The following is a 21,939-nucleotide window of genomic DNA, read 5'->3' as shown; positions in this document are numbered from 1 at the left end:
CCAGGGTGGATTCGGGGCACATCGGGGGGGAGGAGGGTGCCATGTAATAGTGGTCTGCCTGTCGTCACCGTCCTCCCCCTCGGAGGAAGGACTCGGCCAACCTTTCATTTCCAGAATTTCACCTGGGGTTTGGGTTCTCGAACCAGCTTACAGACTTCCTAGCACACATGCCAAAGCCTTAGAAATCATTTTAAATATAAAAAGAAAATGTCCCCTAGTCACATGGATATATTTAATAACATGAAAGCTGAGACACAGGCAAAGACCCTAAATCAACTCGGCACCCCTTTTATTCTCTGACACTGTGGGCAATGCACATGCCACTGAAGGGACACAGTCTCTTTGGAAAACGTGGAGGGAAGCAGCCAAATCTGATAAGAAACACACAATTGCCAAAATAGCAATGTAACTTCAGCGAATTCCCTTCTCCCCAAGTTCCAGTGGCTCATGGAGAGCTTTTGGCTGGTGCTTCAGAGACAGGCCACTGAACTAGCCCTCAGGTCCCCAAAGGAAAGTCTCCTTTGTGGATTTTTTTTTGTTTGGAACAATGCGAAACATAAAAAGTGGAAGTCATTCTCCCCTGCCCCAGAACAGTACTGCAATAGTAAGGATGACGACTCAATAAAGCTTCCAATTTGGATAGTGCTTTATACTTTTTCAGGGTGTCTTCACACACATTATTTCAGTCAACTCATACAACAGCCTCCTGGCTCACAGCTGGGACAGCAGAAACCACCGGACCTCGCCCCCGGTCACACAGGTAGCGGAACTCCTGGGGCCAGCGCCCGACCGCATGACCGGCCCCGAACTTCCCCGGGTCACGAAGCAGATCCTGTCCCGCTGTCCACTCCCCAGTGTCTCTCCCTCTCCACGGTCGGGCTTCTCATCAGTCAGCAACGGCATCTAACTGCGGATACGGTTTCCAAAGGAGAAAAAAACACAAGTCCTTCTTTGAAAAGCATATATGGATTTATAAAAATAAAAGTGGCATTCTTCTTTACTGCTTCTTTGTGGATGCCTTTCCCAGATGAGAAGCCCCTGTTGAGGAACGGGTCACTGACCTGTTATTTCTACGCACACATAATACTCCTTCGTAAAAGCAGAGCCTTTACAGCGGGAAATTATTTGCCAAATATTTCCCACTGTCTCCCAGCGTGGCCTGTCCATTTCTCCCAGACACAAAGCATCTGGGCTAGTCCAAGAACACATAGCAAATTCAAAGAGATGTTTCCCAGATGTGCAGCTGTCCTGAGGAATCTGTCACAGGGCCAGCTCTGGAGAGTCCTACTTCCCAAGACCCTTTTCCCACTGCATCTCATCACAGCTTTCATGTGACTGAAAAAAAAGTCAAAGAGGTCGACCAGACAGCAGAACAGAACACTGAGCGGGTGGCGGGGAAGGAGCAGGACTGGACAGCACCCCGCAGGGCGGCCCCCCGCCGTGTGGCCACGGGATGGTTTTCGACACCCTGGTCACAGACGTAAGGTGGGATCCCCTTCAGATGTTTCAGTCAGGTGGGGGACTTCACAGGAAGGCTGCTGTCTTCGGTGGGGGCACACGCCTCCTGTGTCCTGTGTGACGTAAAGGCACACCGCCGAACCTTCGACTTTGGGGAAAACAGTCCTGCTCACACCAGTTCCGCCTTGGCAAAGGTCACCGGCTCCACAGGCTTGCTTGGGGAGGTGACTGGGAGAAAAGCTCGTTCCATGCCCGGTTTAGAAAACTCTGGAAAAATAGTCTGTCGTGCAAACTTCTGAAAAATAAGAGAGATAAATGAGGAGTGCACAACCGGAAAAATGCATCAATTGTCACCTTGATTTAAACTCCATTCTGGGAGCCCTCGGTGTAACGGCCACCTCACTCGCTCCACAGTGGACTTGGACTAGTTCACTGCTACCCGTAAACTCTGACCAGGGGTCATTTGAAGCCCCCATTGTTAATCATCTGTATGTGAAAATCAGTGTCCATAGAAATAGTCATTTGCAGCAAGAAACTAGTCTTTCACTCTTTAAATTTACTGTCCAGTAAGTCTAATGATCTTATGTGCAAATAACTCTAAGGACCAAATTACAAGCCCCTCGAGAGGAAGAACTATGTCCTCCACCTCTTTGTATACCCTACAGTGCCTAGTTTAGTGCCTTGTATGTAGTTGGTGCTCACAGGGGTCTTTTAATTAACTAATGGCTAAAATAGCAACCGGAGTGATGAGCACACAGCCAGGGAGGCAGGTAAGTGAATAAAGGGACTCAACCAGGGACAAAGAAGAAAAGGAGCCCTGGCACGGCTCCTGGGTGAGATCTATCCCAGTGTGTAGGTAGCCAGTCCATCCTGATGGTGTCGAGACAGATAGGAAAGACCACTTGGTGGTGGGTCCGGCCCAGAGCTGACCCTGTGCCCTGCAACTTGGGCAGCACAGGGGAGCAGCCAGGCAGAAAGAGGCTCAGGGTCTCTGAGCTGGAGGCTGCTGCCAATAGCTCAAAGCCATGTCGACGACGCCTACACACTGGCCAGTCACCCTCCAGCACAGGACACTCTCTGTGCACCCCACTGCTCTGGCTTCTCAGGGTTACTTCTCAAGAAGTGGGCGGAAGTAACAAAACACAAGGAGAGAAGCCGAAAGAGGAAACGGCTCAAGGGCAGGTGAAGGACACTGATCCTGCACAGCTGCTCGCTTGCCCACAAGAACCCTGCCTCTGCCCTGGAGGGTGGAGGGGGTATCGCACTGTCCGCCACTGTAATGGCAGCGCCCTCTGGTGCGTCAGCAGGATCGTGTGGCATTTCTCAAACCGCCTCCACATATCTCACTTCACGTGCCACCTCGGCGCTCTGTGCAGGGCCCCGTGACAAGAAACGAGCAGGGCACTTGCTGTAGAGATTCTCACAGTCTGAGGCCTCAGTAAGCCCAGGGCACGCAGATGCTGTCTCCCTGGCGTTAAATGATTCACACTACAAAACACTCGAATTGGTTCCCCACATGATCTTGTAATAATAACCAGTCTTTTAAGAAAACACTAGCCCCTGGCTGGTGTAGCTCAGCGGATTGAGCTTGGGCCTGTGAACCAGCTGATCATGGTTCAATTCCCAGTCAGGTCACATGCCTGGGTTGCAGGCCAGTTCCCATTAGGGGACACACGAGAGGCAACCATACATTGATATTTCTCCCCCTCTGTCTTTCCCTTCCCCTCTAAAGGTAAATAAATAAAATCTTAAAAAGAAAATACTTACACAAGTGAAAACGATGAGTGTTACGTAAAAAACCACCAAAGCCAACAGCAGTACAATCTCAGCTCTGTATTTCTTAAAAGTCTCTTCTTTGCGCTCCTTACGGCATCCTTAAAAGAAATAAGAGATATATGAAGCCATTTAACAGGACTTTTCTGTTCTCCCAGACTAAAAAGCAAAGATGCTTTGTTCCTGCTTTTTAAGTCCCTGTTGCCATCCCTGCCCTCACATCTGTGCCGTCAGAACAACAGTAACAACAGCAGTGACAGTGGTGGCAGCAGCCCGCGCGCACTCGCCCTCTGCCTCCAGCTGTGTGCTCGGGGACCCACATACTGCGTCTCACTGAACCTCCTGAGGAGGTCGGAGGCCCCCCATTTCACAGAGGGAGGAGCCGAGGCTCAGACAGGCCGAGGGACGAAGGCAGGTGGGAGGGCCAGGCACCGGGTCCAGACTTATCCTGCTGTCCTTCTGCCTCCATTTCAAATGTGTGGTGCTTCCTGACTTTTATTTTGACCAGATGGCAGAGAAACCACCATTCGTTGATCTGAACGTAATCGAACTTCACTGGCATTGTGCAGACTGCCAGGTGTCCTGCATCAGGAGGAGTGCAGAACCTGGAAATGAGGTGGGGAGCCGCCCAGCTATCGCTTTTGTAGAATCACTAAAGCCACTCCGCCAAGGCCAATGGCAAGGGTGGCGTACAGAGCAGCTCCCCAAGGGGCTGTTACGGGCTGTGGTGGCACCACTCTGGGAGGGTGGGTGAAGCGTTCAGCCCAGGAGGGGACATGGTAGAGATGGCTCTCCCCACTCAGGCATGACACCCACTGCGCTGTTTGGAGACGCAAGGTTGCCTGCAGAGTCGACCTAAAGGCCAGGCAGGCGCAGGTGGAGTGCAGATGATTGGGTTCTCCCCAGGGACTACGGATGGGCCTCAAGGAAACAGTCCGCCCCTGAGACAGGATTTAAAACGTAGTGCAATAGCTGGGGATGGATACTCATAGGAATCTGAGACTTCAAGGTTGGGAGCCATCATCCTCACGGTTCCTGACTTTTACTGAGCACTCAGTCTACCCCAGGCACTGTAGTACAATGTCCCATTTAACCTTTGTTACAAGCCCATGCTGTAGAAGTTACCATCCACATTTTAGAGATGAGAGAACCGAGGCTTAGAACCGAACAGAGATTTTCCCAAGATCGCATGCTAAAGAACAACACGGCTAATATCTGCACCAGGCCTCCGTGACTCTAGAGTCTGGCCACTGAACTGGGCAACTTGCAGGCCTTCAAGGAGGAAAGGAAAGAAAATCAGGTTTCCCTTTCATCTCATCTCTGCTCTTCCTGCCAAGTCGCTCTCATTCTCATTCATGTGATAGTATTCATGGAAGCCCACCGTGCACCAGGACACAGCAGAAGACAAAGCAAAGAATGCAGCACGACCTGACATGGTCAAGTTCTACAGAGACAAACAGCTGAGTGAAGGGCTGAGAGCATTATGAGGTGGGGGGATGTTCACGTGTGTGTGTGTGTGTGTGCAACAGTGAACCAAATCCAAACTCTGACCAATGAACAGTGACTGTGTCCTTGGGAGTATCATAGCATTATCTTAAAGTGGACTCCCTTCACATACCCAATAGGAAAAACAGCTATTCTAAAAACTCAGGGGCCTCAGCCCGTGTGGCTCAGTTGTTTGAGCATCGTCCTGTCACCCTGCAAACCAAAAGGTTGCTGGTTCGATTCACGGCAGGGGCAGATGCTTAAGTTGCAGGTTCAGTCCCAGACTGGGACATGTACAGAAGGCAACTGATCAATGTTTCTCTCCCTTTCTTTCTCCCTCCCTTCTCTCTCTCTAAAAGAAATCAAAATAAAATTAAAAATTAAAAAATCTGGGGCTCTGTAATAACATGTATATCATTCAAGCCTTAGCCACTAATAAGAATTGGGTAAAAGTCAAATGCAAGGCATTTTTAAGCTACATAAAGAAGTCATGAAAAAATCCAAAGAGACAACCCTTGCCTTGACAATCAGTCCTTGGAGCAAAAACGGTATTCTGTCACTTTACATCCTTCCTTTACTGTACTCTCTTGTTTTGGCCCGAGTCAAGGTATTGGGAGAGTCCACCACCACCAAGTGGGAGGGAAGTGCTGTTCTCGTGTTGAAAAGGTGGAAACATGGAGCAACTACCTTAGGTCAGGTTAGAAGGCTCCAAAAGAGAAGATTATTATACAGTTACCTGGTGTAGGGGACCACACAATTTCCCCATCTTCCCAAAATTAGACTTGCGCACTTTCTATTTGCTCCAAAGGACTCTTACAGGACTAAACAACAGCCGGGTGCAGTGTCTGACTGCATCTGTCACCTACCCCTGTCAGGCTGGGTAGATCTGTGCTTATTTAAAGTAAAAAAAAAAAAGTCAGGACATTCTTGCGGTAGATTTTAGCTGTCAGCCACAGACGTGATCCAAAGCTTCCAACTTAGGCTCCGACCAAGAGGGGCAATTTTAGGACGTATGGAAAGTGGACATGCATTCTGCAAGAAGCGAGCAAAGACAGCAGGTCACCTCACCTGTCACTCTCAAGGCCACTGTGCCACTTTGGTTTCTCTGCCCTCCTGGCCCCTCCAGAGTGCATCTGTATGTCCCCGAGCTGCAGCTGGTGGCATTTCGGATCTTCAGGGAATACGGCCCTCGGCTGGAGTCCTCAAGGGGGCCCTTCTGCTCCATCCGGTGATAGGTCTGCAGGTCTTCCTGGGGCACCTCTATTGTCTCTTCCCCGCCCTCCGTAAGCTGTTAAAAAAAAGAATCCTGTTGAATCGTGGTGCACTGACAGGCCTGCAGGCACTGGGCCGCCGGGCCAGGGCACCAGCTCCTCTTTCCGTAACACCCATCCCCAACGGTTTTAACACAAGATATTCTGTGGATGTGTGACCTTGGAGGGAGGAGGAGAGACTCTGGCCATTCTTTAAGGCTCTATCTGTTTTGCGATCGGATCAGGACTGCATTTTATGATCCTTCCTTTCCCATCTGTTACCCCACAAAAAAGAGGGTGTTGCCGCTGATGCTAGTGATGTCTTTCTTGGCAGTGACCTGATGAAGTGGGTGAATCACGCTGAACCAAATGTTGTTGCTGGCTGTTCTGTATTGAATGTCCCGTTGCTTTCTTCAGATACCAACTCACTCATTGACTGATTCTTATTTCCGTAGCCCAGCCTTTTGTCTGGAAACATCCCTGAATCTGTTAGGATCACGGCCAGACGACTCGTGGAAGCAGAGTGCAGGGGGGCAGTGCCTCCCAGGAACCTCGTCCTCCGCAGGCCGTGCAGCTGTGTGGCCTCCCATGACGTCGCAGGGGGTGCCACACTCACTCCTCTCCTACATTAGGAAGACGGGGCAACAGTGCCATGCGGGGACCTCGTGCCAGATGGCACCATCCATTTGGTGGCCATACCGAGGGCAGTTACGGCTTAAATCACTGGGTCCAGGACAGACCAGCCTGGCTGGGGTCTGTCAAATTCAGCCAAGCTAATCTGACTGGTTTTCTTTCCCCGAACTTCTTTGCAGTTAATTGCTGGGGTCTTTTCATCATCTTCTCTACTTCAAAGATTAGGCACATACTGCACTCACCATCAACTCTTTTTCCCCACATATGTCTTTAATTTGCTTAATTAATTTGCCCATCCGTCTCCGAGTGAAATGTTGTAAAGCTTCTAAAGTGGATTTCAACAAACAGTAAAGTCAATGACTGTTTTGGTGCCCGTGGGCAGCCCCCAGCCCATGAGCCGCAGCAGGGATCCGGGGGCTCGGCTTCCCTGTCCCTCACATTGTAACAGCACCAAAGAGCCACCTTAGGGTAGGAAAGAGCATGAGCAGGCTTCACTGCCAATCTCTGCCAGCACCTGCCTATGTCTCATCTCCTATTCTAGGAACACTGGCAACTCCTCTCCTTCTCAAAAGGGGAACAGGGAAATAAATCACCAGGGGGTCAGGGGAACAGCCAGTGGGGCAGCAAGAGCTCAGGAGAGAAAATCACACACACACACATGCACACGCACACGCACACACACCCTCAGTGGTTGGCTTCTGCTTCATTTATTAAGGGAACGCTACGAAGTCACCCGAAAGCTCAGGTTCCAGCTCCCACAGCCTTTAGGTACAGTCAGCGTTCCTGCGGACTGGGCTACAGAGACATCTGGTGGCAGATTTATAGCTCCTGCAAGGAGCCCTGCTCCATTCACTCCTTAGCAAGGGGTTGCTAAGACTAATGACTTTTCTCAGGCTGAGTCTATGAACATAAATCCCATTTCTTGACAGTTCTCCTTGTGTTGGAAAGGTCCCTCCTAAGTAATCAAGGGTCTACAGACTGAGGCCTTTAGGTGTTCAAAAATAAAGGGGAAAAGAAGGAGGTGTGGCAAAGGAACCTTAGAAAAAACTAAGGCACCCAACAGATTCTAGAACACATACAATATAGCTCAATTTTTCACTTTTCAAGACGAACTAATCCACAAACTAAAGCCTCATCCTGTGCTCGCACCTGTCCCTGCCTTGCTGCCTGCAAGGCGCTTCATCCTACCAGCGCTTCAGATGGGCCCGGTGCCCAGGACCATCCAGGGCCACCTGTTCTGAGACTCCCCACTCCCCGCTTCCAGTTTGAACTAATCAACTCGGCCTAGTCTCTCCGATCTCCATGGTGATGTCTCTTCAAACTTACACCTCCAGATGCATTCAACTCAGATCTCTTTCCAACAGACCTCACTGGAATTCTCTTTTACTAGAAATCTCTGCACCTGAAGAGATGAAAATTCCCTGCAACAATCACTTGTGATGATGGGCCTCTGGTTTCCTCCCGGGGGCCTCCTCTGCCGTCCAGTGTCTCCCTCCCTCAGCTCAGAAAGACCCACCTGAAAGTCAAGATCAAACCTCCCAACCCCTCTGGAGCTGGTGGAAACAGAAATTGCTGCAGTTATTTACATAAAGAGGGCTCATTATCATACTGGCTGCTGGGAGCCTCCCAAGTACCACCAACTGATGGACCAACTGATCGGAACTGGCTGGCACCGGCCTTCTGCTGGTATGCAGAGAAGGATCCATTTTGAACATCAACAGTAACAACCAAAAAATTTTATCTGATGGCCAGATTTCCATGAGCCTCTAGCAGGCCTCCAGTTATTTTGAAATAGTTAAAGCAAAGGCGGGGTAAGGTGATGAGGACAGAAAGAAGGCAGGGAAAGGCAGAACACAGGACCCCAAGGCAACCTGCAGAATTTTGATGTCCTGAGCCACTCCAGCCATCAGGGAGATCAGGGCAAAGTGTCTCACCTCTCACGGGGCCATCTTCCAACGGTCCCTTCCAGGGGGGTCTTCCTGAAGGACCCAGAGAACAAGAAAAACTACACTTCCCCAAGAACTCTGGCCATGGTAACAAACAACTCTCTTTGCCTGATAACTCACTCCAGCAACAGCAACCTGTAAATCCACACAATGTACCTGAAAATATTTTGTAACCCTCCTCTAGCTTCAAGCTGTGAGGACAGACAATGCCTATTCCCCTTCTTTTTGTTAAAATAAACTTCTATAGCTGAAAAAGGGGCCAAGTACTGAACCTGACAGGCTCAGGGAAGGCCGGCATGGTGGCGGCCTCACAAACTCGGAGCCTGAAAGCAACCACACAGGATGGTCTGAACATAAAAATTCCTAATGAAAAGCGGTCATGGCGGATAGTCACATCCTAGGCGTGTAGTTTCCTTGACAAAAGTCAGTCTTTACCTTAAGTGAGCCCATCTATTGTCTTTTTGCATCTGAGATAAGAAACCTTTGAAAAGTCAGAGCAATCTTCTTTGTCAGACCCTCAGGGCTGCACCTGAGCAGGAGACCACGGATCCCTCATTCACCGCTATCTTGTTCCCTTCACACCACCTCCACGTGCTGTGCAGGTTCACTGTTACCTCTCCTGTGCCCACCAATGCAAAAGAAGGATGTATTTTCCCATATTATTTTTTATCCAATCCCAGAGATTTCCCCACTTTGCTTTCTCCCGCCCCCCTAGTACACCACCGATGGATTTCATCCAACCCTTCCTAGGTCTCCTCCTTTGATTCTAATATATAAAATAAGCTGCAAAACTGCCATCTTCCAGTGCATTTTCTCAATCCATTGAGATCTTGCTCCCCAGCAATTGTCGTCAGTTTGGCTCAAATAACCTCATAAAAGTTCTCTCAGCTTTGGACATTTCTCGCGTTAACACCTTCTAGTGTGACTACCCCTGGGGAACCTGGGATCTGCCTACTCACAACAATAGTGGTGGTTTTTATGTTGATGGCACATGCTGAAGGTGAGAGTGGGCACTAGCAGCACCACAGGACTACATGGAAAGTTCCCCATGGCGGTGGCGGCCGTGTCTGAGAACCAAAGGGGAAGTTCAATGCGAGGAAGACCGAGTGACAGTACACGGGCCATCCTCAACTTTGCTTTGTTTTTATGAGTTCTTATAAACATCTGAGCTGGCTCAAAATTAACTGGCAAGAACAGCTCTTTAAACATGCAAAATGCAAAAGCGTTTCACTGCCTCTCTGCAAAAGCATCATAGGAAATAGTAATTTGTAACAAAGGCACCCTCAGATTCATTCACAGCCAAGCATAATTGACAGGAATGATTAACGCATGCTTTACAACGCCAGTGCTGTCGTGTGCTAAACCACAACACGATTTGGGCAGATTAATTCCTCAAAACACTCGTCCCAATCATGTCTTAAAAATCCACACTCCCTGCATTACCTCTCATGCTGACCATTCTACTTATTTTATTGGACTGGGAAAGAATAACATACAGGACACCTCATTTTCAGAAAACCTATGGACTTCTGGCTTGTCTCAAGGCAACAAGTTCGACTGAATAATAGTTTAAATACTATATTCTTTCTCTAAAATTGCAGTTTGACCTTAAGGAAACCACAGCCCAAAATAAAATAAATTCTCTTTAATTTTCTGAATGCTAAACCAACGAAATGCAAGTACTAATTTTAAGGGCACATGGATTAAGATTTTTTTAAATGGTGGACAAATTTGAATTAGAATAAAAGAAATCAAATACATAGTTAAATATGACTGAAAATGAATATTTTAGTCAAAAATTCTATTGTATAAAGTGTTTTTCTAAGTTTACATCATTTTATCCAAATACATGCTAATCTCCTGGAATACTATATTTAACTATAAGAGAGCTACACTTCCATTTCTATGACAAAGAAAGAATTTTGATCACAAACCTGAGCTCTAAATTAATTATAAATGAGATCTGTTAAGATCACGATAGGAAACTAACTACTAGAAAAGATTTTTTAGAGGCAATGTGTGTACATAAATATTTAATTCAAAAATTTAATTAACATTTTGAAAGGTATATTCTTGATATATTTAAAGGTGATATTGAGTTAATCTGATATATTCCAATAACATTGAACAGCTTTTTTTTTAATTGCATTTTTCATGCACTAACATTCACATACCTTGGTTTCCGACTCAATTAAAGTGCCAATACAATCACCATCCATCACAAAAGCAGCTCTTTATAACGTGCAGAACAGTCTGGCTTGGAGGCTGATGTCCTAATGAGTAGAATGTGTGCATGCTAATGTCGTTTTTTTTCTAAGTATAGTTTTATTGGAGAAATAATTTTCCACTTCAAAATTTACTGGATCTCACAGACAGGGTTGGATTTATGGCTGTTAACAGAGCCATGAATGTGGCAGAGGCAACATGGTTAAGAACACTGACGCTGGACCTGGAACCAAACCCCAGCCCCCGTGTGGCAAGTTCTGCTCTGACCAGTTGACTGAACAGCTCTCAGGACTCATGGGCTCCACCGAGATGGGGGTTCGGTGGTAAGCCCATCTCACCACATTGGGGTAAAGATACCTGTGATGATGGAGGTAGACAGGTAGCATAGTGTCAATCACACAAAAACTCCTAAAAATGTCACTACTCTTTTCTTTTCATAGCCAAGGGTTCAGTCAGCACTCTAAATGTGTCCCAGCACAGGAAATACGGAAAAGGTATTTGCTGAATAAGTGAGTGAAGTTTCAATACAATGAGAAAGTTATCGCTACAAGGGCACTGGCCTTGGAATCAGAAGGCCTGACGTCACGCCCAGCTTTTGAGGTCAACTTTGGTAAATCCCTTCACCTCCGAGTCTCATTTCCTCATCTGAAACTATCTTCCTTTACCTCACGGGGTTATTTTACGAATCAAGCCACAAAACACATAAAAGTGCTTTATAATTGATAATGTCGGTAATAGGAATCGTCTCTGGTAGCTTTCCACTCCACTCGCTTCATTCAGTCATTCCTTATCGTTAATACTTCGTCTCCTCTCTGGTGAAGTTTCCTGAAAGTCCCAATCTCTGTTCTAGGAAGAAATTACTTTTCTACTCACGATGTCTCTAAAATATCCAGAAGCCGCCGAATTTTCTAAAGTGCCATAATAACGTGTCAAAAACCCTTGGAAGGTAACATCAGACCACTCATTGCTCAGGCCAACCATCCTTTTTCCATCTCGTGGGTCCTGCTGGGCCTGGGAGGCGCAGCCTTGCAAGCTGAGGTCATGCCCGTCACAGGCACCACGCCTGCTCCTAGAGAAGGCACACTGCCCGCACCTGTGACCAGATAAACCGGTTCCGAAGGACACACGACCCAATCAAAGCCACTTAAGAATAATGAGACATTCACTGAAATATTAAAAGAAAAGCAAAATCTTTTGCTTTGCACTTGATCCTGGGAGGATATACAAGTCTGAGGTTATCAGCTCCTGTCTAACTGCTGTGTGGAGGCTGAGAATAAAGCCCACATGAAGGAAGGAAGAGTGGAGACACTGGAAGACATGAAGCCCTGAGGACACTCACAGACCTCTGAATATAGCTGTGCTTGTTTCCTGGAGTTGCCATCACCAAGCACCACACACGGAGTAGCGTAAAACACCGGAAATTGATTCTCTTGCGGTTCCAGAGGCCAAAAGTTAAAAATCAAGGCGTTGGCAGGGCCCTGCTGTGCCCGAGGACTCTCGGGGAGAATCTGTTGCGGGCCGCACTCCTAGCTTCCCGTGTGCTGGGAATTCTGGGCGTTCCTCAGTTTGCGGACAAATCACGCTGGTGTCTGCCTCGGTCTTGCACGGTGTCCTCCCTGTGTGTCCGTGTCTCTGTCTCTGTTCCCTCTTCTTTTCAGGACACCAGTCACTGGATTAGGACCCAGCCTAATCGAGTGTGACCTCGCTTTAACTTGAGTACGTCTGAGAAAAACCCTATTTCCAAACACGGTCCCATTCACACACACCAGGGATTAGGACCGAGACATGCCTTTTTGTGGGACACCATTCAATCCACAACACCAGCCGTAACTGAAGTGTAAACCATACTTTGATTTTTAAATTTCTTTCATTGCAATTCTAGAAACCAATATATTCCCTTTAGTTTTGATCGAATTATAATCCTTCATAAATGAAAGCGTCCTAACTGATAGGGACATCTTGCACCACGGCATAAATGCATGTGGCACGTGGGGGCCATCCCACGGGGCTCTAGCCTCCGGGCCCATCCTGCCTTTTGCCTCAGACTCACTTGTCTCCCACTCCTCAGGGAACGGGACACCAGGGCCTGGTTTGATTCAGAACCTCTGCTCTCCAGAACTGTCCCAGTGAATCTGGTCCAAGGTAAATACGAATTATTTATGGCAACTAGCATTCTTATTTTCCCATAAGTTTTCCCAGCCAAACCCATAATCCCAGACAACCACAAGCTCTTCTGAAATCGATCTTCTCTTGAAGAATTGGTGCAAAAACCAGAGTAGTCTAGTTGATGCCCAGAAAACTACAAGTGATTCTAACAAGCCTTATGCTCTTACACCTATTTTAGCACCAGGTAACACACAGAAATTTTACCCAAGTATCTCCAGTGCAAAAACAGAAATCAAAAATATTCTTACAGGTGTAAAAGCATCTTAGGGAAATACTTTAGTCTAGGTCTGGTCTGAGCTAAGGACCACTGGTAGAAAATGTGGGATCGCAGCAGGAGCAACCAAGAGGGACCAGGAAACAGTTTTAGATGGAGCAATGCTTATTTTTAGGTGAGCGAATCTCTTCTTGGTCCTTCCGTACATCAAACCTTCCCTTACATCACGGACACTCTTTTCACTTCTTCTTCTTCTTTTTTGTGTAGTGACAAAACCAAGTGCAGAACGAAGACAATCCAGTCCTCATGTGACTCAGGTTCCCCCTTTTATTCATGGAAAACAAGTGCTTAGGTTTTTTTCTATTTAAGTCTCAACTGCCTCCTTCCTCTCCAGTCTCTTCCAAGCTAAAAGATTTCAGCAACTTTGCTGTGACTCGTCAGTATCCAAAATTCTCAGTGAATCCACCATTCTGGGTCTGGCACAGACTTCTGCTGTTGCCCACTCTGAGGCAGCCACATTCTGCCTTGCCCACTCTTCCACAGAACCACATGGACAGGACTGGCGACCAAGAGGGAAGGAAAGATATCCCATGCATGTGTTCAAGTCTTATCGAGTTAACCTGCTGGAAGTTTCACTGTAGTGAAAGAATAAAGCCTCACTCTGAGATGCATCTTTCAGGATGAATCATATTCGGTCCTTCACCATAAGAAATTTTTCATTATGTCATCCTCTTTTCTTAAAAACTTTAAATGGCTCCTTGCTGTCAAAATGATAAAGTTCAAGACCTTAAAGTTTCGCATTCAAGGTTCTTTACAATCTGTTCCCGCCCTCCTTTCTAACATTGTCTCTCAGCCTCTGCTGTGTAATCCCCCCGCTCTAAACCACAGGTTACCTACCCATCACTTCCCCAAATGCTTGTGGATTCCTACTTTGATTTTGTGGTCCATGACCTTGCTTAGATGGTCCTCTGGCAAAAGGTCAGTCTTGACCTTGGGACGGCCACTGCCAGGCCCAGGACTCAGCACATATTTGGGACTTAGAAGTATTTATTAACAATGAAGTATAAATATGACGGACACCTGAAAACCAGCTTTATGTCTTTTATAGTCTGACTCACGTGGAACGCATAAAAGTGGTTCAACCAGAACCACTGTACAGGTGCCAATGGGGAGAACATGATTTCTTTATGCCAATGCGCACACTGTTTTCACCTTTCAGTGTTTTAGTGCCGCTGTATTTAATGTACAAATGTTTCCTTTTTCTCCTAAAGACTTGTTCTTAAATCTCTCTGACAACAGATGGCATTCTAAAATCAAGGCAGTACAGTGAGTGGCAGCCATTGGCTCCCTCAGGGTCTGTGGCTGCACCAATTGCACCTGCCTGGGCCATTCATCAACTTCGGCCCTTCCCAAAACACTCTGCTCTCCTCAGTGCCTCCTTGCTGTGTGGCTCACTATTACACAAGATGGTGGAGACAGAACACATAACGCCACTGCAGAGGAGGTTAGCAATGTCCATGGAAGACAGCTTCATAATGAAGAATAAGAAACATCCACGAGGTGAAGTAGCCTTATGCAAGCCATTAACCTGCTCTCCCACAGATCCTCAGTCCACGGGACATCCCAGGATCTTCCACAGCTAGGGTTTTTCTAAATACTATACGCTTCAAGTTGGGTCACTTTTCTGAAACCAGAGTCTTACTTCCCCTTTCTCCCTTCCTTTGGAAATCATCTAAAAAGGGCACTTGTCTTGTGACGCATGTCTGTCCCCCACAGTGTCACCCAGAAATGAACTATATATCCTCTTTCGTTATGCATAAACACAGGTTGTCAGAGCTCCTGGCATGATAAAAGATGGTACTGCACATTCCTAACTAAGAAACACTCATCAGTAGTAGCAGCAAACATTGACCTTGACCAAACATTCTACCCAGCATCATCCTCTCCCTCCAAACCCACGCAGCTTCATTAAAGAGAGCATGGACAAATCACACTCAGTACGGAGCCAAGATGTAGCCCTTTAAGGGACGTTCTTACTCTTGGCAGACACGGGACTGTGCTATGCCTTCTTCTGCTCCAGTCTAACCCAGGGTCTCAGCCAGTGGAGGAAGAGTGCTGGACCACAGTTTATTCGCAGATTTTCTCAAAATACCTCCCCGATTCTCTTGCTGCTATTTGGAGGTTATTCCTTTTATTTTTTCATCACTACTCTACTAAAGGTACAATAAAGGAAGGGATGAGAGAACCCATTGTTGGATCCCAGAGAGGAAGTCACCCAAGAGACAAGGAAAGTAAAGTTGGGTTAACAAGACCTGGGCTATCTCTACCTACCGTTGGCTCCACCTTTGACCTCCCTGTGCATGTCTACATTAAGCCCCCTCTGGCCCCCTCTCACTGGACCTTTGCAACAGAGAGAATAAAGTGGACACTGTTCCATCCCCACACACCCTAATGTTACAGGCACCACCTGGATGCTGTCTGCTTTGAATCTTGGTAAAAGGCACATGAAGAGAACATGGTTTACACAGGTCCTCTGTTAATCACAAGTGATCAGTGCCAACTGGACAGTGGCAGGATGCTCTCTGCTCCTGGAGAACTGAGTGGTACATGGACTTCTTAACTGTGAGTCATTATAACCGTAACTGTGATATGCAGAAGACCTGCAAGAATGCGATTCAGTCTGGCGGACAGTGGAAAACCCATCGTCTCTAAGGGACTCTGCTGCACGTGTCCAGCAAGCAACCCACATCTGTGCAAGGAGGTAGCAGGAGCTAGGCTGGCCGGAGCCACCAGGTTTAAAGTCCTCACTTTACAGCTACTTCTCAGCTTGACTGAAATGTTTTACAAGAAATTTGGGAGGGGGCAGCGGGGAGAATAACAAGACACTTAATCTTCTGTAAAATGAAGTATCTGCACATTTTACCACTGGCCTTATTTCCACAACACTCTATTCGTTTTTGTTGTACAATAACCATCAATGCAAACATATAATTACTGGGTTGGAAAAGAACGAATATCTACAGAATATGCTGAGACCTGTTAAAAAGTTCTTGAAGGAAAAATGCATATCATTTTTGAGGTATCTGATTTAGTTTATTATTGGCAGAGAATGGCTCTCCTATCCACCACCACTCAATCACAGTTTACGTCTAAAAAGAAAACAATAACAAAAAACTATGGTATGATTTTTCAATGATTCTATTCCATGGACCAACAGGAGAAAGAGAATGCCAAGAGACTTTTGTTGTTTTTTGAAACAAACACAGTTCTAAGACAACTTCAGGGTAAATCATGCAAGAACCATGTTCAATAAACAAGCACATACATTTCAGAGTTACATCATCAGCTGACATCCAAAGAGAAGCCCAAGGTTAATTGCTATGGTTTACTGTATATTCCAAGTGACCTTGTGCAAAAATATTTAACCTGACAACTGTTTGAACTTTACAGTCTGAAATTTCATCTGCTTGTTTCATGAGTAGTTTTTCACTACTCTCCTGGGGATATTAACATTGTTTTTTAAATTAGTCTCTGAAAGGAATAGTGACTTCATGTTTTCCCCCTTCTCTAAGATAACGAAGTCCCTCCCCAGCTAGCCCAGGAACATTTTCACTTTCTTTACCTTAAGTCAGCAATTTCCAACTTTTTCATCTCATGGCACACATAAACTAATTACTAGCCAGTCACATAACAGTGCTGAGGTTACTTCACTCCCTAAGGCTGTTTTCTCATCTCTAAGGCAAAAAAAGAAATAGTACTGATCTCTTGGAAGATCTTTTGGAAGGAATGAAACAGCTAATATATTTAAATAGTTCTCTCAGAGCTTAGCAGATGATGAATACTCAAATAATACTGGTTTTCAACTACTTTTGTTGAAATAGTATTATGTTTACAATGACAACAATTTGGAAATGTATTCTCTGATCCCACAGAGAACAGGGTGGAAATGAAGTAGGAATAACAAACCTAGTTTCACACACAACACAGTGCCCCAAGGCCAAGACAGCAGCACCATTTCCAGTGTGCACAACTCACTGGGTGCCGGTCTGAACTCATTCAGCACGCGCCTTCCCAACCAACAGAGCAAACTCTGTTGCATGGCACTGTCTCCAAGGACACACACCCAATATACATGTCCTATGAAGCCTTGTCAAATAGCCAAACACACACATTCAGGTTCTTATAGCATCTTTTAAGCCCGGCAGTAGAGAACCCTTCTCTGGCGGTGAGGTACAAACACACGGGGATTTGCTCCAAGGTACGATGGCCAGTGAGTGAGAGCGGCAGAATAAGGTTGTGAAATCATAGTCATTCGGCTTAAACTGGAGGTGCTGTTGTGGCAGTAACCTCATTAAAGGAGGTGAGTGAAGAGCCAGTGACAGCAAACAGTGGCAGCTTGGTTTTGCAATACCACCTGAACCCCACTCTTAGAATCTGAAAATGTTCCGGCTCAAAGGAAACCTTAAAAAAAAAAAAGGCTCAGTGGGACTCAATCCTCTCACAGAAGGGACAATGACGCTTGGTCTTCCACGCGTGGACAGCACTCATCCACCCTCACAGACGCCCTCCTTGATGCTTCTCTCAGAACGGCCAGAGAACGGAGAAGCAAGGGATAAAAGAGGAGGCCAAGGGTATTCCAGAAAAGGGATGACTGATAGAAAACTACTACCTATGAAACAAACCTAAATCTGTCTCTCTCTCTTTCTCTCAGGCCTTCTTGTCCAATTTTCCACCCGGTACCCCCAAACTGATAGGCATCACTGTCACAAAACACCAGAAATCAGAAATCTTCCTGTCCACTGTCCAAGTCTGCCTTCGCTGTTTTCTCCCTGACCTACCGACCCAACCACAGGGGGCCTTTCAGAATTGACCCAACCAGTTTTCTGCCCTCCCCAAACGTCTTATGTGGGTCATTCATCTCGGGCCATTTTTAGAGGCAGGAAAGGACTGAGGTCCTCCGGAACAAAATCTCTAAGTTTGCCGCGTTCCTGGATGCACAAAGCCTTGAGACGAGGATAGAGAGGCGTGTTGCAGACTGGAGATAGCTGCGGGAGACGCCCCCACCCCCAGCCTCTAAAGGTCGCCAGCCTTCGGGAGGTCATTCCCGCTGCCTCCAATGGAGCCAACTTAACCCTCGCCCGAGGGCCTCTCGGCGCTTACCTTGGCCCAGGACACCGTGTAGGGGACGCGCGGGTTCCGCGGGGCGGTGCAAGGCAAGTCCACATTCTCCGAACAAGCCACCTTTAGTTCCTGCACTGCTGCCGCCAGGCTGCAGGCTGCAAGAGGGAGAAAGACAGCGGCGTGAGCAAGCGAAGAAAGGGGGTGCCGTCGGGAGGCCGGGGGAGACCGGCGGTCTCGGGACCTACCGCAGCTCAGGAGCAGGAGCTGGAGGCCTCGCGACATGGCTGGGGGACTTCGGGTCTGTGGCGCGCTGGCGCCGCGCCGCGCTCTTTTACCCCCGCGCGCGGGGACTTCCCCGGGCCCCCGCTCCGGGGGAATCCCCGGCGGGTGGCGGAAGCGACAAGCGCGCCCTTCGCTAGCCTGCAGCCGCCGGGGCGCCCCCGAGCCCTCCCCGGCGCCCGAGGCCCGCGCGCGTTCCCGCCCCCGCCCCCCGCCCCGTCCCCGCGCGCCCCCAGCTGGTGTCGCTGCTCCTGTGGCTGGGCTGCAGCTACAGCAATCGCCGCACCACGCCCGGCGCTTGGGGCTTTGCAAACTGCGCTGGAACTCGTGACACTGCCCCGCTGACCCGACACCGCCCCGCTGACCCGCATAACAAAGCCAGGAGCTAGGCGGGCCGAGGCTGTATATCCTTTTTATGGAGGTGAAACCAGATTCAGAGAGGTCAAGTGGCTTCCCCAGTCTCCCAGCTTGTCCGTGACGAAGTCACTGACGAACCCAGGCACTCAGTCTCTGTAGATTCTGTGATAATTCAAAAACTCAACTAGACTTGCCAAGGAACTAGGCAAGTCTGTAGTTCTTGGATCCCAGCCTTCCGGCGTGGTTATCAGTCGGTATCATTCAGCTTGTTTAAATTACAATATTTCAACAAAGGAGACTCCTATTAAAATAAGAATTACACATAGAGAATTGAGGGGAAAGACAAGAAAAAAATCCAGAAGAAAATAGAAATCAGTATAGTCTATCCAGAAGTAACTATTGGTAACATTTGGTGTCTTTGCCTCAATGAATAAAAATAGCTATTTTTAATGGTCTGTTTTACAAACTATTTTGTAACCTACTTGAGTTTAGCTTAATATTTTGCAAGTGTTTCTGCATCATTAAAGAGTTTCAACAGTATCATTTTGGTGGCTGCATAATAGTCTATCCTACAGTTGTACTATAAATTAGAATTGATTAGTATTAGACATTATTAACCTAGTATTACTAGTGTATATAGTGTTAGGTTGTTTGTTTAATTATTAATATTACCAACAACGCTGGGGTTACTAAGATGAACTCTCATGTAAAGAAACCTTTGGTCTCATAAAGGTTATCATTTTCATGTAAAGAAACCTTTGGTCTCATAAGGGTTATCTGTAAGTACCTCTAGGCAGTTTCAGAATAAAGACCTAGAGGAAAACTGTGCTAGGCCAGAGGGATTTCGCAATTTTGTTAATGCCGAAATTACCTCCACTGAGGTGTGGTCCAACTATCTTCCCACCTGCAGTGTATGAGAGAGTCTGTTTTCCAGCACACTTGTCAATATAATTATTAACCAAACTTCCACCTTAGTCCATTCAAGCAGTTGAAAAGAATGACACTACAGTCAAATTATCGCTTAGCCTTGAAAGTAGTTACACGGATTGACAGTCACACAGGCACCATGTAAGTGCTTTTTCTCCATAACTCTCACAGGGCTGATTTTTAGGCAGACAAAAATAAGTACAGAAAATAAAAGAATCAAACACATCTGTATGCAATGTATTTAATAAAACAACTGTTCCTTGCTAGATCCCATACCTGGGTACTTAAGCTTTCTTCCAGCTTTTCATTGTCACAAACACTGCTGTGTGAAGCCGGAGGTGCTCAAACCCTCTGGCCCTGCCATCTGGGCGAGTTACTAGGTGTTGCCTGCCTCGGGTCCTCCAAAGGAGTGTCCGTTTACCTGCCCCTCAGCAGGGCTTGGCCTCCTCAGATTTTTTTTCACTTTTACCAGTGTAATGACTATGAAATACCAGTTCCTCTTTGTTTCATTTACATGGTGTCAATTACCAGGAGGAAGGAACATGTTTTCTTTTATGTTTTGAGGCTGTTAGTGTCCTTTTGAGGATTCCACATTCTTACCATTTGGCCTTTTACATTGAAGCTGTTTGTAAATTCTGAGCCAAATCCTTTCTTGGCTGTGTGCATGCCAAATGTCTGCTCCATGCCTAAGGTTTGTGTTTTCCACTTGTTTACAGTACCTTTATGTCCAAAGGGTTTTTAAAAAACTATTATAGTGTCACATTTGTTGGCATTTATTTATTTATTTATTTATTTATGGTTTGTTTTCTATTCAACATTTTTTGTCCTTATGTTTGTGCTGCTGGTGTGGTGTTTAAGAAATGTTTTCCTACCCTGGGATTACAAAAACATTCTGCTTAATTTTCTTCCAAACCTTTCAAAGTCATACTTTGTCATATGTTAAGTCTTTAATCCATTTAAATACTGTTTGATGTAGGAAATCTAACTTATTTTTTCCATGTGGATAAGCAATTGTTCCAATGCAGTTTGCTAAAAGTTCGTATTTCCCCACTGATTTGAAATAGCATCTCTGCTATACACAAATTTCCATATGTATGTGGGCTTCCTTCTAAGCTCTATTCTGAGCTCACACTCTGAGCTCACATCACACTTTATGATTACTTAAACTAGAGGAGTCCTGCTGCAGTGGCAGTGAGTGAGCCCTCATGGGTTGATCTTCCTCTTCAAAACTGTCCTGGATTCTTTGTTCTTTCCTCAACCTTCTACATATTTGAATCAACTTGTAGATCTCAAAAACCACATTTAAATTTTAATAGGAACACATTCAACTTATAAGTGGCAGAAATTTAGCATTTTAGAAATTGATTCTACCAATCCATCAATATAGGGTATCTATTCATTTATTTAGATTTTCAAGAATCTTTCAAATTTTACACAAAAATGTTTTCTACATCTTTTAGTGAATTTATTTCTGGTACCTTTATATTTTTATTGCTCTTTTCATAGATACTGTATATTATCCAAACTATATTTTTCTAGTTGCTCATTGCCAGTAAATAAAAATTTACTTTTATATAGCCAGTGATCTCACTGACCTTCCTTATTAGTGTTAACAATTTGCTCTTAGGCCGTCTCTTAAGACACTTTTATAGTCATAAATTATTCAGAGGGTTTCCCCCCCCAAAAATGCAAATATATGGTTTGGTTTTCATTGTTCTTTTTGTTGTCTAGCAATTGAGTATTATCAAGAATGTGGTCTGTATGATTTGTCGCTGTTTACCACGAACTGCTTTGTGGCCTAATGAGATCTCTGGGTAGGCGTCTCCTGTGTTCCTGGAAGGAATGCACATCCTCGCCGGGTCGCTTTGCCCGCGCTTGCTCGTTGTGTCGTTCAGGTCTGCATCTTCGCTCACTTTCAGTCTTTCTAAACCATCAGTTACCGAAAGAGAGGTGTCAGAATCTTCCTATGACTATGCAATTGTCCAGTCATTTTTGAAATTTTATCAACTTTTTACCTCATTGAACTTGATGCTATGTTTTAGCTGCCTTTGAGTTATATTATCTCTTCTGAGTAAATTGTTCATTTTTGTCCTTTGTTAGTGAC

General features: G+C 46.2%; 1 protein-coding gene across 2 annotated transcripts; it reads right to left on the bottom strand.

Annotated features, from left to right (window-relative positions):
- Positions 1–272: 272 nt before the first annotated feature.
- Positions 273–18,743, bottom strand: CD83 (CD83 molecule). 2 transcript variants are annotated; one of them, XM_037147953.2, is made up of 5 exons: positions 18,518–18,743; positions 18,312–18,427; positions 5,785–6,004; positions 3,226–3,332; positions 273–1,750 (listed from the first exon to the last, which is right to left on the bottom strand). In XM_037147953.2, the coding sequence occupies exons 1-5, from the start codon at positions 18,552–18,554 to the stop codon at positions 1,628–1,630; spliced, it is 603 nt and encodes a 200-aa protein (XP_037003848.2). In that variant the 5' UTR covers positions 18,555–18,743; the 3' UTR covers positions 273–1,627. The 2 variants fall into 2 exon arrangements, with proteins under 2 accessions (XP_037003848.2, XP_037003847.2); XM_037147952.2 differs by having other exon boundaries at positions 273–1,753; positions 18,518–18,739.
- Positions 18,744–21,939: the final 3,196 nt, after the last annotated feature.

Source organism: Artibeus jamaicensis, unplaced genomic scaffold (assembly GCF_021234435.1).
Source record: "Artibeus jamaicensis isolate MK-2021 breed Jamaican fruit bat unplaced genomic scaffold, CSHL_Jam_final contig_482, whole genome shotgun sequence".
Taxonomy (NCBI): domain Eukaryota; kingdom Metazoa; phylum Chordata; class Mammalia; order Chiroptera; family Phyllostomidae; genus Artibeus; species Artibeus jamaicensis.
This window is presented reverse-complemented; position numbering and strand designations above follow the sequence as displayed.

Bases quoted from the DNA above. Each gene is read 5' to 3' on its own strand.
- CD83 (XM_037147952.2), bottom strand. From the start codon at position 18,554: ATGTCGCGAGGCCTCCAGCTCCTGCTCCTGAGCTGCG. The intron at 18,428-18,517 runs GTAGGTCCCGAG...TCCCTCTTGCAG, and splicing joins GCTCCTGCTCCTGAGCTGCG to CCTGCAGCCTGGCGGCAGCA. The intron at 6,005-18,311 runs GTAAGCGCCGAG...TTTTTTTAACAG, and splicing joins ACACGGTGTCCTGGGCCAAG to CTTACGGAGGGCGGGGAAGA.